This window comes from Oncorhynchus gorbuscha, linkage group LG06 (genome assembly GCF_021184085.1).
Source record: "Oncorhynchus gorbuscha isolate QuinsamMale2020 ecotype Even-year linkage group LG06, OgorEven_v1.0, whole genome shotgun sequence".
NCBI classification, from domain to species: domain Eukaryota; kingdom Metazoa; phylum Chordata; class Actinopteri; order Salmoniformes; family Salmonidae; genus Oncorhynchus; species Oncorhynchus gorbuscha.
The window spans coordinates 82,311,837-82,324,365 of record NC_060178.1 but is presented as its reverse complement, the minus strand read 5'-3'; the positions used below and the strand labels follow the sequence as shown (position 1 = coordinate 82,324,365).

Genomic DNA, 12,529 nt, shown 5'->3' with positions numbered 1-12,529 from the left:
GTAAATAACAGTGGTTTGCTTGAAAAGGGGCGAATGTCAGCTTTTCAAAAATACCAGAAGTATTACTGTACTCCTAATATTCAACAAATATCATTCATTTTTCACATAAGAAAAAAGCAACCGCAACTGACATTTGCGGACCGTAGAGCGAGAGCAGCAACACAGAGGAATAATTTTTTTAATAAATTTTTTATTTAACCTTTATTTAACCAGGAAGGGCTCATTGAGATTTAAAATCTCTTTTTTCAAGAGCGTCCTGGCCAAGATAGGCAGCATCAAGTCATTACAAAAATTACAGACAGACAACATGAAAAACTACAAGTAATCTAGTAAAAACGATTGAATTCGCAAGAGTATAACAAAATCAAAAACAGCTAATTAAAAACATTGATAGGTCAGGGAATCAGCCTCAAAATCCTTCATCAGTGATTTAAAAACACCAATTGGGACAAGTTCTTCCAGTTTAAAAGTATTTTGTAAGGCGTTCCAAGACGATGGCGCAGAGTACATAAAAGCCCTTTTACCAAATTCAGTTCGGACATTTGGAACAGTTAGCTGGATAAAGTCCAGCAAACGAAGAGAGTACCCACCACATTTCTGAACAATAAAAATGCCCAAATAAGGAGGTAGTAAACCCAAAATGGCTTTGTAAATAAAAGTATACCAGTGACTGAGCCTACGAGTGACTAGAGAAGGCCAGCCAACCCTGGTATACAAAGTGCAGTGGTGCGTAAGTGTTTTGCAGTTTAAAATACATCTCAAAGTGCCATGGTAAAGAGTGTCAATTGATCTCAAACACTGAGCGGAAGCATTAAAATTTAAAATATCCCCATAGTCTAGTAAAGGCATAAATGTAGCTGATTACTAGCCTCCTTCTGGCTTCAAAAGAAAAACAGGCCTTATTCCGAAAATAAAATCTAAATTTTTTTGTAAGTTGTTCAATATGCAATTTAAAAGAGAGGCCGTCATCAATTAAAATTCCAAGATATTTATATGAGGTTACAACATCCATCTCCTTGCCCTGACAGGTAGTAATAGGTGAAATGCTCAGAGGTCTATTTCTTGCATTAGAAAACACCATTAGTTTAGTTTTGGCACTATTGAGGATAAGCTTCAATTGACACAAGGTATGTTGAACAGTATAAAAAGCAGTTTGCAAGTTCTGGAAAGCTTTTGTAAGAGACGAGGCACAACAGTAAATAACAGTATCATCAGCATAAAAATGAAGTTGGCATTTGGGATATTTTTGTCTAAATCATTTAAATAAATAGTGAATAAGAGAGGACCAAGTACAGAGCCTTGGGGCACACCATTAAAGACAGACAATTTAACAGACATAAGCCCATCAAATTGAGTGCACCGAGTTCTATCAGACAGATAGTAAGCAAACCATGCAACTGCATGCTCCGAAAGACCTACACTCGACAATCTCTGCCTTAGTATAGCATGATCAACTGTATCAAAAGCCTAAGAGAGATCAATAAAAAGTGAGACACAGTGTTGTTTTTTTTGTCAAGGGCTTTAGTGATATCATTTAAAACCTACATGGCTGCTGTAATTGTGATATGCTTCTTCCTGAAGCCTGATTGGTACATTGATAAAATAGAGTTGTGGTAGAACAAATGCTGATTTCCAGATCTTTGGTATTTCATTACATTCCAGGGTTAGATTAAACAGATATGTAAGTGGTTCAGCTATGAAATCAGCTGCCAGATTTAAAAAGCAGGGATCCAAAAGATCAGGACGTGCAGGCTTTCTCTGATCTAAGGATTTCAGGGCTTTATGTACCACCTGCACTGAGAATGGCAAAAAGCTAAAAGTTTGACCAGCTCTCACTGGTTCATCCACACAGGGTTGTACAGAGACAGAGGACACTGAATCAAACAGCCTACCAGATGATATTTCAGCATTTCAGCATTTCAGTTTTGTCATATATAGCAACAGAGTCCTTCAAAACACATGACGGTAAATTCATTAACATTACTGTTACCAGACATAGACTTAATAGCCTTCCAAAACGTTCTAGGGTGATTCAGGTGGTAACAGTGGTAACAGACAGAAAATATTCAGACTTGGCCTTCCTGAGAAGAAAAGAACACTTGTTTCGTAACTACCTGAAAATAAGCCAATCAGCATCAGAACATGATTTCCTTGCTTTAGCCCAGGCTAGATTACGGTCGTGAATAATACAAGAAAGCTCAGAAGAAAACCATGGATTATCCCACCCTTTAACCCTGAACCTGCGGAATGGGGCATGTTTGTTTACTATTTGGAGAAAAAAAACATCATGAAATAATTTCCAGGCAGTTTCCACATCAGGGAATTACTGCGCACATGGGATAATAGAGCTTCTGATGTGATCAAAGCAAAAATAGCCTACATTTTTTTTAACCTTTATTTAACCAGGCAAGTCAGTTAAGAACATATTCTTATTTTCAATGACGGCCTGGGAACAGTGGGTTAACTGCCTGTTCAGGGGCAGAACGACAGATTTGTACCTTGTCAGCTCGGGGGTTTGAACTCGCAAACTTCTGTTTACTAGTCCAACGCTCTAACCACTAGGCTACATGACAGTAAGAGTGATAGTAAACATTATTGTTTCTAGACTAGTTGAAGTTAGTTACAAGTGAAGTGTCCTGGCTATGCATCAATTCAACAGATTGACGAGTGACTGAATTGTCCGCATGGGAGCTGTGTGGGAGAGCCGGCCAGATCAGCTCAATCAGGACACTGAAATATGTTAGTTCTGTCAATGACAGGGTTGCATGAAATATTCTGCATGCATGCTTATAATTGGACAAAACAGATGAAAATAAGCTTCCTATCAAATGAATGTCCATTAGTCTCACATGGAATTCTATTCTTGTCACATTTTTGTTGACTAAAATGAAAAGTAATTTGTAATAGTTAGTGGTTTTACCAGGACATCTCGATATCGTCATAGTTTTAGTCAGAAACAAATTGGTCGTTGACAAGGATTTTTCATCATAGTTACTGTTCACAAAATTAACACTGCAGCCTTATTCCAAAAATATATATATTTGTAATCCTCGGCAATCTCCACAGAATACCCCATAACTACAAAGCGAAAAACAGGTTGTTATAAATTTTTTCAAATTAATGAAGAAAAAAAAATATTTAAACATACATAAGTAATTAGACCCTTTGCTATGAAACTCGAAGTTGAGCTCAGGTGCATCCTGTTTCCATTGATCATTCTTGAGAGGTTTCTACAACTTGATTGGAGTCCTCCTGTGGTAAATTCAATTGATTGGACATGATTTGGAAAGGCCTGTTAAATAAAGTCCCAGAGTTAACACTGCAAGTTAGAGCAAAAACCAAACCTTGAGGTCGCAGGAATTGTCTGTAGAGCGCCAAGATAGGATTGTGGTGAGGCACAGATCTGGGGACGGGTACCAAAACAATTTTGCAGAATTGAATTCCCCAAGAACACAGTGGCCTCCATCCCTTTTAAATGGAAGACATTTGGAACCACCAAGAATCTCCCTAGAGCAATTGGGGGAGAAGGGTAGGTGACCTAGAACCCAATGGTCACTCTGACAGAGTTCCTCTGTGGAGATGGGAGAATCTTCCAGAAGGACAACCATCTCTGCAGCACTCCACGAATCAGGCCTGTATGGTAGAGAGGCCAGACAGAAGCCACTCTTCAGTAAAATGCACATGACAGCCCGCTATGAGTTTGCCAAAAGGCACCTAAAGACTCTCAGACCATGAGAAACAAGATTCTCTGCTCTGATAAAAGCAAGATTTAACTCTGGCCTGAATGCCAAGCATCACGTCTGGAGGAAACCTGGCACCATCCCTACCGTGAAGCATGATGGTGGCTGCATCATTCTGTGGGGATGTTTTTCAGTGGCAGGGACTGGGAGACTAGTCAGGATCGAGGGAAAGATGAACGGAACAAAGTACAGAGAGATCCTTGCTGAAAACCTGCTCCAGAGTCCTCAGGACCTCAGACTGGGGCGAAGGTTCACCCTCCAACAGGACAACGATCCGAAGCACACAGCCAAGACAACGCAGTCTCTGAATGTGTTTGACTGGCCCAGCCATCTCTGGTGAGACCTGAAAATAGCTGTGCAGCAACGCTCCCCATCCAACCTGACAGAGCTTGAGAGGATCTGCAGAGAAGAATAAGATAAATTCCCCAAATACAGGTGTTTCAAGCTTGTACCTAAGAAGACTTGATGCTGTAATTGCTGCCAAATGTTCTTCAACAAAGTACTGGGATCTAAATACTTATGTAAATGAGAAACTCCCCAAATACAGGTGAGCTAAGCTTGTAGCGTCATACCCAAGAAGACTCAATGCTGTAATCATTGCCAAAGGTGTTTCAACAACGTACTGAGTAAAGGGGTCTGAATAGTTGTGTAAATGTAATATTTCATTTTTTAAAGGTGAAAAATGTGCAAACATTTCTAAATACCTGTTTTTGCTTTGTCATTATGAGGTATTGTGTGTAGATTGATGACGAAAAAAATGATTTAATACATTTTAGAATAAGGCTGCAAAGTAACAAAATGTGGAAAAAGTCAAGGGGTCTGAGTACTTTCCGAAGGCACTGTATGCAACACCTAGCCATGTTTACCAAAGGTATATTCCTCCAAAGACATTGTTCTAATGTACACAAACAGTTGATTAAAAGATTGATTGAACTAGCGTAGTCACATATTTTATTTTGACATTACATGCAATATAACAGATACTAAGTCATGTTTGCCGTATTGCTCAACAAAATGTTATGTGGGAGAAGATTTCTTGAATATATTTTTTAAAGCAAGTTGTGCATATATTTATGTTCAATTTCATGACACTAATTGTGTTTAAAATAAAATATAAAATACACTCATTGCCAGTGCTCTATATCACTTCACTTTTTCACAGAGGATTTTCCACTCACTAAGTTCACATGTAAGTTATGTTGTCTACATATCATTGTCTGCTCAGTCTTATCAGCAACAACTTCAAGCCCTCCCTATTAATTTCTCACACATTGGAAGAGAGTTGCTGGCAAGATTAATATTTCTGTATTGATAACAGGCTGCAAGACCATTGCCTGATGAGTAATCCACAATTTCTTGGCCCAGTTTGGTAGAGAGCCGCGTTTGACTTTGTTTTATTTGAGTATTTATGCACTGTGACTGTAAAGTCTGGACATGGACACCAATACCCAGCAAATGGTAATGCTACTGGCTGTGGTGGCCATGAAAGTTTGTCAGACGGTAACTGTCATGCAAATGACTGCCCTCGTCTCACAGTAAAAGTGACCGTAGATTAACATAAACACCTTTAGTATCTCCAGGCTTCCAAGCTTACCAAGCCACTGATGCGTGCCGTTGCAATATCTACATTTTAGAAAGAATAATAAATACATATAATGTCAACTGTTCTGCCTTATTATTATTTGACCATGCTGGTCATTTATGAACATTTGAACATCTTGGTCATTTTCTGTTATAATCTCTACCCGGCACAGCCAGAAGAGGACTGGCCACCCCACATAGCCCGGTTCCTCTCTAGGTTTCTTCCTAGGTTTTGGCCTTTCTAGGGAGTTTTTCCTAGCCACCGTGCTTTTACACCTGCATTGTTTGCTGTTTGGGGTTTTAGGCTGGGTTTCTGTACAGCACTTTGAGATATCAGCTGATGTACGAAGGGCTATATAAATAAATTTGATTTGATTTGATTTGATGTAGCCTGCACCATCACAATAAATCCATTATTTATTTTAGGCAGGTTTTAAGAAACATTACAATATGAAGAAAATGTATTTCAGAAGAACAGACTAGCTGTCATGTTCTGACCTTTATTTCCTGTGTTTTGTATTTAGTTAGTATGGTCAGGGTGTGAGTTGGGTGGGCAGTCTATGTTTGTTTTTCTAGGTTTTGGGAATTTCTATGTTTCGGCCTAGTATGGTTCTCAATCAGAGGCAGGTGTCATTAGTTGTCTCTGATTGAGAATCATACTTAGGTAGCCTGGGTTTCACTGTGTGTTTGTGGGTGATTGTTCCTGTCTCTGTCTTTGCACCAGATAGGACTGTTTTAGGTTTTCTCACGTTTGTTGTTTTTGTTAGTTGTCTCATGTGTAGTTTCTTTATAAATTAAAGAAAATGAATAACCACCATGCTGCTTTTTGGTCTGCTTCTCTTTCACCAGAAAACCCTTACACTAGCATATTCTGAGTCAGCCTTATGTTAGGCCCTACTGGTCTGGCTATGCTGTAGTACATGTAGCAGATTATACTTCATGTGACATTATTTTATATAATTTTATAGTAAGAAGAACACAATTGAAAGGATAATAGAAACAAATTGAAGGATATTGTTCCTAAACGATTGACGAGCAAGTGCATACATGGACCGGACCCCCTAGACCTTTTTCACATTTTGTTGCGTTACAGACTTATGCTGAAATTGATTAAATAGTTATTTTCCCCTCATCAATCTACACACCATACACAATACCCCATAATGACAAATAAAAAACGTTAATATTACATTTACATAAGTATTCAGATCCTTTACATTTCACATTTACATAAGTATTCAGATCCCAGTACTTTGTTGAAGCACATTTGGCAGTGATTACCGCATCGAGTCTTCTTGGGAACAAGCTTGAAACACCTGTATTTGTGAATTTCTCTTCTTCTCTGATGATCCTCTCAAGCTCTGTCAGGTTGGATGGGAGCGTTGTTGCACAGCTATTTTCAGGTCTCACCAGAGATGGCTGGGACAGTCAGAGACAATTAGAGACTTTTCCGGAAGCCACTCCAGCGTTCTCTTGGCTGTGTGCTTAGGGTTGTTTTCCAGTTGGAGGGTGAACCTTCGCCCCATTCTGAGGTCCTGAGCACTCTGGAGCAGGTTTTCAGCAAGGATCTCTCTGTACTTTGCCTCGTTCATCTTTCTCTCGGTCCTGACTAGTCTCCTAGTCCCTGCCGCTGAAAAACATACCCACAGCATAATGCTTCCACCACCATGCTTCACCGTAGGGATGATGTCAGGTTTCCTCCAGACGTGACGCTTGGCATTCAGGCCAAAGAGTTCAATCCTGGTTTCATCAGCCCAGAGAATCAAATCAAATCAAATGTATTTATAAAGCCCTTCGTACATCAGCTGATATCTCAAAGTGCTGTACAGAAACCCAGCCAAAAACCCCAAACAGCAAGCAATGCAGGTGTAGACGCACGGTGGCTAGGAAAAACTCCCTAGAAAGGCCAAAACCTAGGAAGAAACCTAGAGAGGAACCAGGCTATGTGGGGTGGCCAGTCCTCTTCTGGCTGTGCCGGGTGGAGATTATAACAGAACATGGCCAAGATGTTCAAATGTTCATAAATGACCAGCATGGTCGAATAATAATAAGGCAGAACAGTTGAAACTGGAGAATCTTGTTTCTCATGGTCTGAGAGTCCTTTAGGTGCCTTTTGACAAACTCCAAGTGGGCTGTCATGTGCATTTTACTGAGGAGTGGCTTCTGTCTGGCCACTCTATCATAAAGGCCTGATTGGTGGAGTGCTACAGAGATGGTTGTCCTTCTGGAAGGTTCTCCCCACTCCACAGAGGAACTCTGGAGCTCTGTCAGAGTGACCTCCCTGACCTCCCTGACCAAGGCCCTTTTCCACCAATATCTGAGTTTGGATGGGAGGCCAGCTCTTGGAAGAGTCTTGGTGGTTCCAAACTTCTTAAGACGATAGAGCCCCCTGTGTTCTTGGGGACCTTCGATGCTGCAGAAATGTTTTGGTACCCTTCCCCAGATGTGTGTCTCGACACAATCCTGTCTCGGAGCTCTACGGACAATTCCTTTAACCTCATCGCTTGGTTTTTGCTCTGACATGCACTGTCCACTGTGGGACCTTATATAGACAGGTTTGTGGCTTTCCAAATCATGTCCAATCAATTGAATTTTCCACAGGTGGACTCCAATCAAGTTGTAGAAACATCTCAAGGATGATCAATAGAAACAAGATGCACATGACCTCAATTTTGAGTCTCATAGCAAAGGGTCTGAATACTCAGGTAAATCAAATATTTCTGTATTTTTTTGTTTTTCACTTTGTCATTATTGGGTATTGTGTGTAGATTGATGAGGATTTTTAAAAAATCGGTTTTAGAATAAGGCTGTAATGTAACAAAATGTGTAAAAATACAAGGGTCTGAGTACTAGCTAGCCAAAAGTGTAACGGAGTTAAGAACTTCCCCTAACCTGACTCCATAGCCACCTGGAAAAAATATACCAATCATTACATTTCTATTGGCTCAACACGGAGGAACATTGTCAAGGAGGGCTGAAGTAATGTGTGTTGGCAACCCAGTATGGGGCAATCAGACAGTTGAGGAAGCTAAGCTGTTAGTAGGAGGCTAAACAACAATTTATTTAGGAAGCTAAGCTGTTAAGCAGCAGGTGGGGTCAAAGGAAACTGTGTGCTAGCTAGCTAGGACTCTAGTATACAGGCAGAAGGAGTGGGTGATACCGGTGTCACACAAATAAAGATTGTGACACCAGCATGAAGATGGGGGGTGATTAATGTGCTTAATTATAAGAGTTGAAAAATAAATAGCACAGAAAGCTGGGAATCTCTTCTTTTAAATAGTGGCCAGTCAAAACAAAATTTTCACAAACGATTACGCAATGACTTTGTTTATAAGAACACGTTTCACTATAGGCTATATGTCAGGGCTCTCCAACACTGTTCTGGGGGTCCTATATGCTACATTTAATTTTGAGTTATTTGGCCACTTTAGTTGTGATACAAATCTTATCCATACATATAGGCCTATGGGATGCGAGATGCGACTATTTATTATTTTAACCTCTCTGAACCACCGATACCGGATCCGGGATAATTGTCATCAGCAATGCTGAATAGCATAGCGCCACAGTCAAATAATATTACTAGAAAATATTCATATTCATGAAATTACAAGTGCAATATTGCAAAACACAGTTTAGCCTTTTGTTAATCCACATGTCGTCTCAGATTTTGAAATTATGCTTTACAGCGAAAGCAATACAAGCGTTTGTAAATGTATCAATCGCTCGACAAAACAATAAGTACACTTAGCATCAGGTAACTTGGTCACGAAAATCAGAAAAGCAATCAAATGAATCGTTTACCTTTCATGATCTTTGGATGTTTTCACTCACGAGACTCCCAGTTAGACAACAAATGTTCCTTTTGTTCCATAAAGATATTTTTTATATCCAAATACCTCCGTTAGTTTGGTGTGTTATGCACAGGAATCCACCGGGAAGAGCGGTCATGACAACGCAGACAAAAATTCAAAATGATATCCATAATGTCCACAGAAACATGTCAGATGTTTTTTATAATCAATCCTCAGGGTGTTTTTCAAATATCTATTCAATAATATATCTACCAGGACAGTTGGCTTTTCACTAGGACCGGGAGTAACAATGGCCACCTATCTCTTTTGCGCACAAGTCACTCTGAGAGCCCCAACCTATCCACTTACGCAATGTGGTCGTTCACACTCATTCTTCAAAACAAAAGCCTGAAACTATGTCTGAAGACTGTTGACACCTTGATGAAGAAAAGAAGAAAAGGATAGGTTGATATCCCTTTAAATGGAGCAATGGGAGGCTATGGAACATGGGGTTTTCAAAATAGAAGCCACTTCCTGGTTTGATTTTTCTCAGGGTTTCACCTGCAATATCAGTTCTGTTATACTCACAGATAATATTTTGACAGTTTTGGAAACTTTAGAGTGTTTTCCATCCTAATCTGTCAATTATATGCATATTCTAGCATCTGGTCCTGAGAAATAGGCCGTTTACTTTAGAAACTTTATTTTTCCAAACATAAAAATAGTGCCCTCAAGAGGTTTTAAAAGGTTGCAAAAAAATGTATGTGCTATGTTTCCTGCCATAGTAGACTGCACATGCTGAACCATTTCTCATTCACAAGTGATAATGTTCTCACACATCAGACTATTCTCAATGTATTCTTGTAGTTACATATATTAACTAATATATACATATATTAACTAATATATGTGTGAAATTAATTTTGATTTAGAAAGGGACATTTTCATGCACCTGTCAGAAGACAAAAATTACATTTCATCCATATGCACTTGTATATTGAATGGAGGGAACTTTTCCCAGGGTTAATTTACATGCCAGACAGGTAGGCTACTCCAGTTGTAAAAGGAAGCAATGTGCTTAAAACCTGTTAGGGCTAGGCAGAATACTGCCCCCTTTGGATGAATTGCGTGCCAATAGTAAACTGAAAGAAAATCTGTCCAAAATTGCTAATATATGCATATAATAATTATTATTGGATAGGAAACACTCTAAAGCTTCTAAAACCGTTTGAATTATGTCTGTAAGTATAGCAGAACTCACAGGGCAGGCAATCTCCCAAACTATTTTTGGAGTACTGAAAGTTGGGGCAACTATGACATTATCGTCCCCACCCTTCCCAACCAGCTATGGATCTGGAGACACTTTCTATGTCTTCCACTAGATGTCCTCAAAGGTAAGGGAATATTTATGTTGTAATTTTGTATTTCTGTTGACTCCAACATAGCGGAGAAATACTGCTTACGTCTGAGCGCCGTCTCAGATTATTACATAGTGAACTAATTCTGTCACGTTAAAAATAAATGTGGCACAGCAGTTGCATTAAGAAGCAGTGTATCTTTCTAACTATATGTAGAACATGTATATTTAGTCAAAGTTTATGATGTTTATTTCTGTTATCTGGCAGTGCTATCTATAATTTCTCCGGACATTTATGTGCATTTTCTGAACATGGCGTCAATGTAAACAGAGATCTATGGATATAAATGGCATATTATTGAAAAAAACATAAATGTACTGTGTAACATGTCCTATTACTGTCATCTGATGAAGATTTTCAAAAGGTTAGTGAATTATTTGTCTTTTAATCCTGTGTTTGTGATTGCATCTTTTGTTCGACAAAATGGCTGTATATCGTCTTGTGTCTTTGGGGGTGGTTTGACATAAATATGTGCTATGTTTTCGCCGTAAAATATTTTAGAAATCTGACATGCTGGCTTGATGAACAAGGTGTTTATCTTTCATTTGAGCTGTTGGACTTGCCGGCAGCCATCGAACAGCTCCGCACGGCCTGGTTCTTTACCAAATAGGACCTGTGGAGTGCATACACAGGGGGGATGAATGGAAGACTGATTTAAGCACGATTTCTGGTCACAATGAGCACTTGGCGATGCCAATGCGCTGTCAGTGTTCCAGACATTTATCAGCGAGCTGTTCGGGGACATACTTGGACGCCAGGTGGTTGTGTATATCGACGACATCCTGGTCTACTCCGCTACCATGGAGGATCACATCGCTCACCTCTGAGTAATCCTGGAATGCCTCCTGGCTAACCAACTTTTTGTCAAGGCAGAGAAGTGCCAGTTTCAGCCCGCAAGTAGTGAAGATGGACATCAAGAAGGTAGATGCGGTCAGGTCACGCCAAGTCCCAACCACCATAAAGGGGTTACAACAATTTTTGGGGTTTGCCAACTTCTACTGCCGTTTCATCAGGAACTTTAGCTCCATCGCCTCTCATCTCTCTCCTCAAGGGTGGTTCCCGTAAGTTGGTGTGTAGTCCAACAACTGACAAGGCTTTCCGCCTACTGGAGGGCCATTTCACCTCCGCCCCATTGCTGAAACACCCAGATCCCACGATACCCTTTGTAGTGGAAGTGGATGCTTCAGAGGTGGGCGTGGGATCAGTTCTGTCTCAACAACAAGGTAATCCACAAATGTATTAATGTGCGTATTACTCTAAGAAACTGTCTCCTGCAGACGAATTATGACGTCGGCAATCAAGAGCTCCTGGCGGTGAAGTTGGCATTAGAAGAGTGGAGACACTGGCTGGAGGGCGCCAAGGACACATTCGTCATCCTCACTGACCATTGCAACCTGGCGTACATACAGACAGCAAGGAGGCTGAATCCGCGACAAGCAAGGTGGGCCCTTATCTTTACGACATTTGACTTCACGCTGACCTATCACCCAGGTTCAAAGAACAGCAATGCCCTGTCCTGTCAACAATTCGGGAGAAGGTCCTGTCCTGCCCTTCCTCTCGAGTCATGGACCCTGTGGTCTGGGACGTTCCATCACTATCAGGACACCGGGCCCAGGTCATTAGCAACTTGAGGGCCATTAACAAGTTTTGTAGTCTAACAACCATCAATACGATTCATTTAACCTCTCTGGGATATGTGGGACGCTAGATTCAAATAAATTACTATAAAAATCTAACTTTCATTAAATCACACATGCAAGATAGCAAATTAAAGCTACACTTGTTGTGAATCCAGCCAACATGTCAGAATTCAAAAAGGCTTTTCGGCGAAAGCAAACGATGCTATTATCTGAGGATAGCACCTCCGTAAACAAAGAGAGAAAACATATTTCAACTCTGCAGGCGGGAAACACACAAAAATAAATAATAATATAATAATACAATAAAAATATAATTCATGCCTTACCTTTGACGAGCTTCTTTTGTTGGCACTCCA

At 40.1% G+C, this 12,529-nt stretch overlaps 1 protein-coding gene across 1 annotated transcript in view; it reads right to left on the bottom strand.

Annotated features, from left to right (window-relative positions):
* Positions 1-11,314, bottom strand: part of LOC124038747 (CUB and sushi domain-containing protein 1-like) — a 374,488-nt gene extending 363,174 nt beyond the window's left edge. Inside the window, 1 exon segment of the mRNA XM_046354821.1 lies at positions 11,281-11,314. Within this exon segment, the coding sequence (XP_046210777.1) occupies positions 11,281-11,314 (34 nt within the window).
* Positions 11,315-12,529: the final 1,215 nt, after the last annotated feature.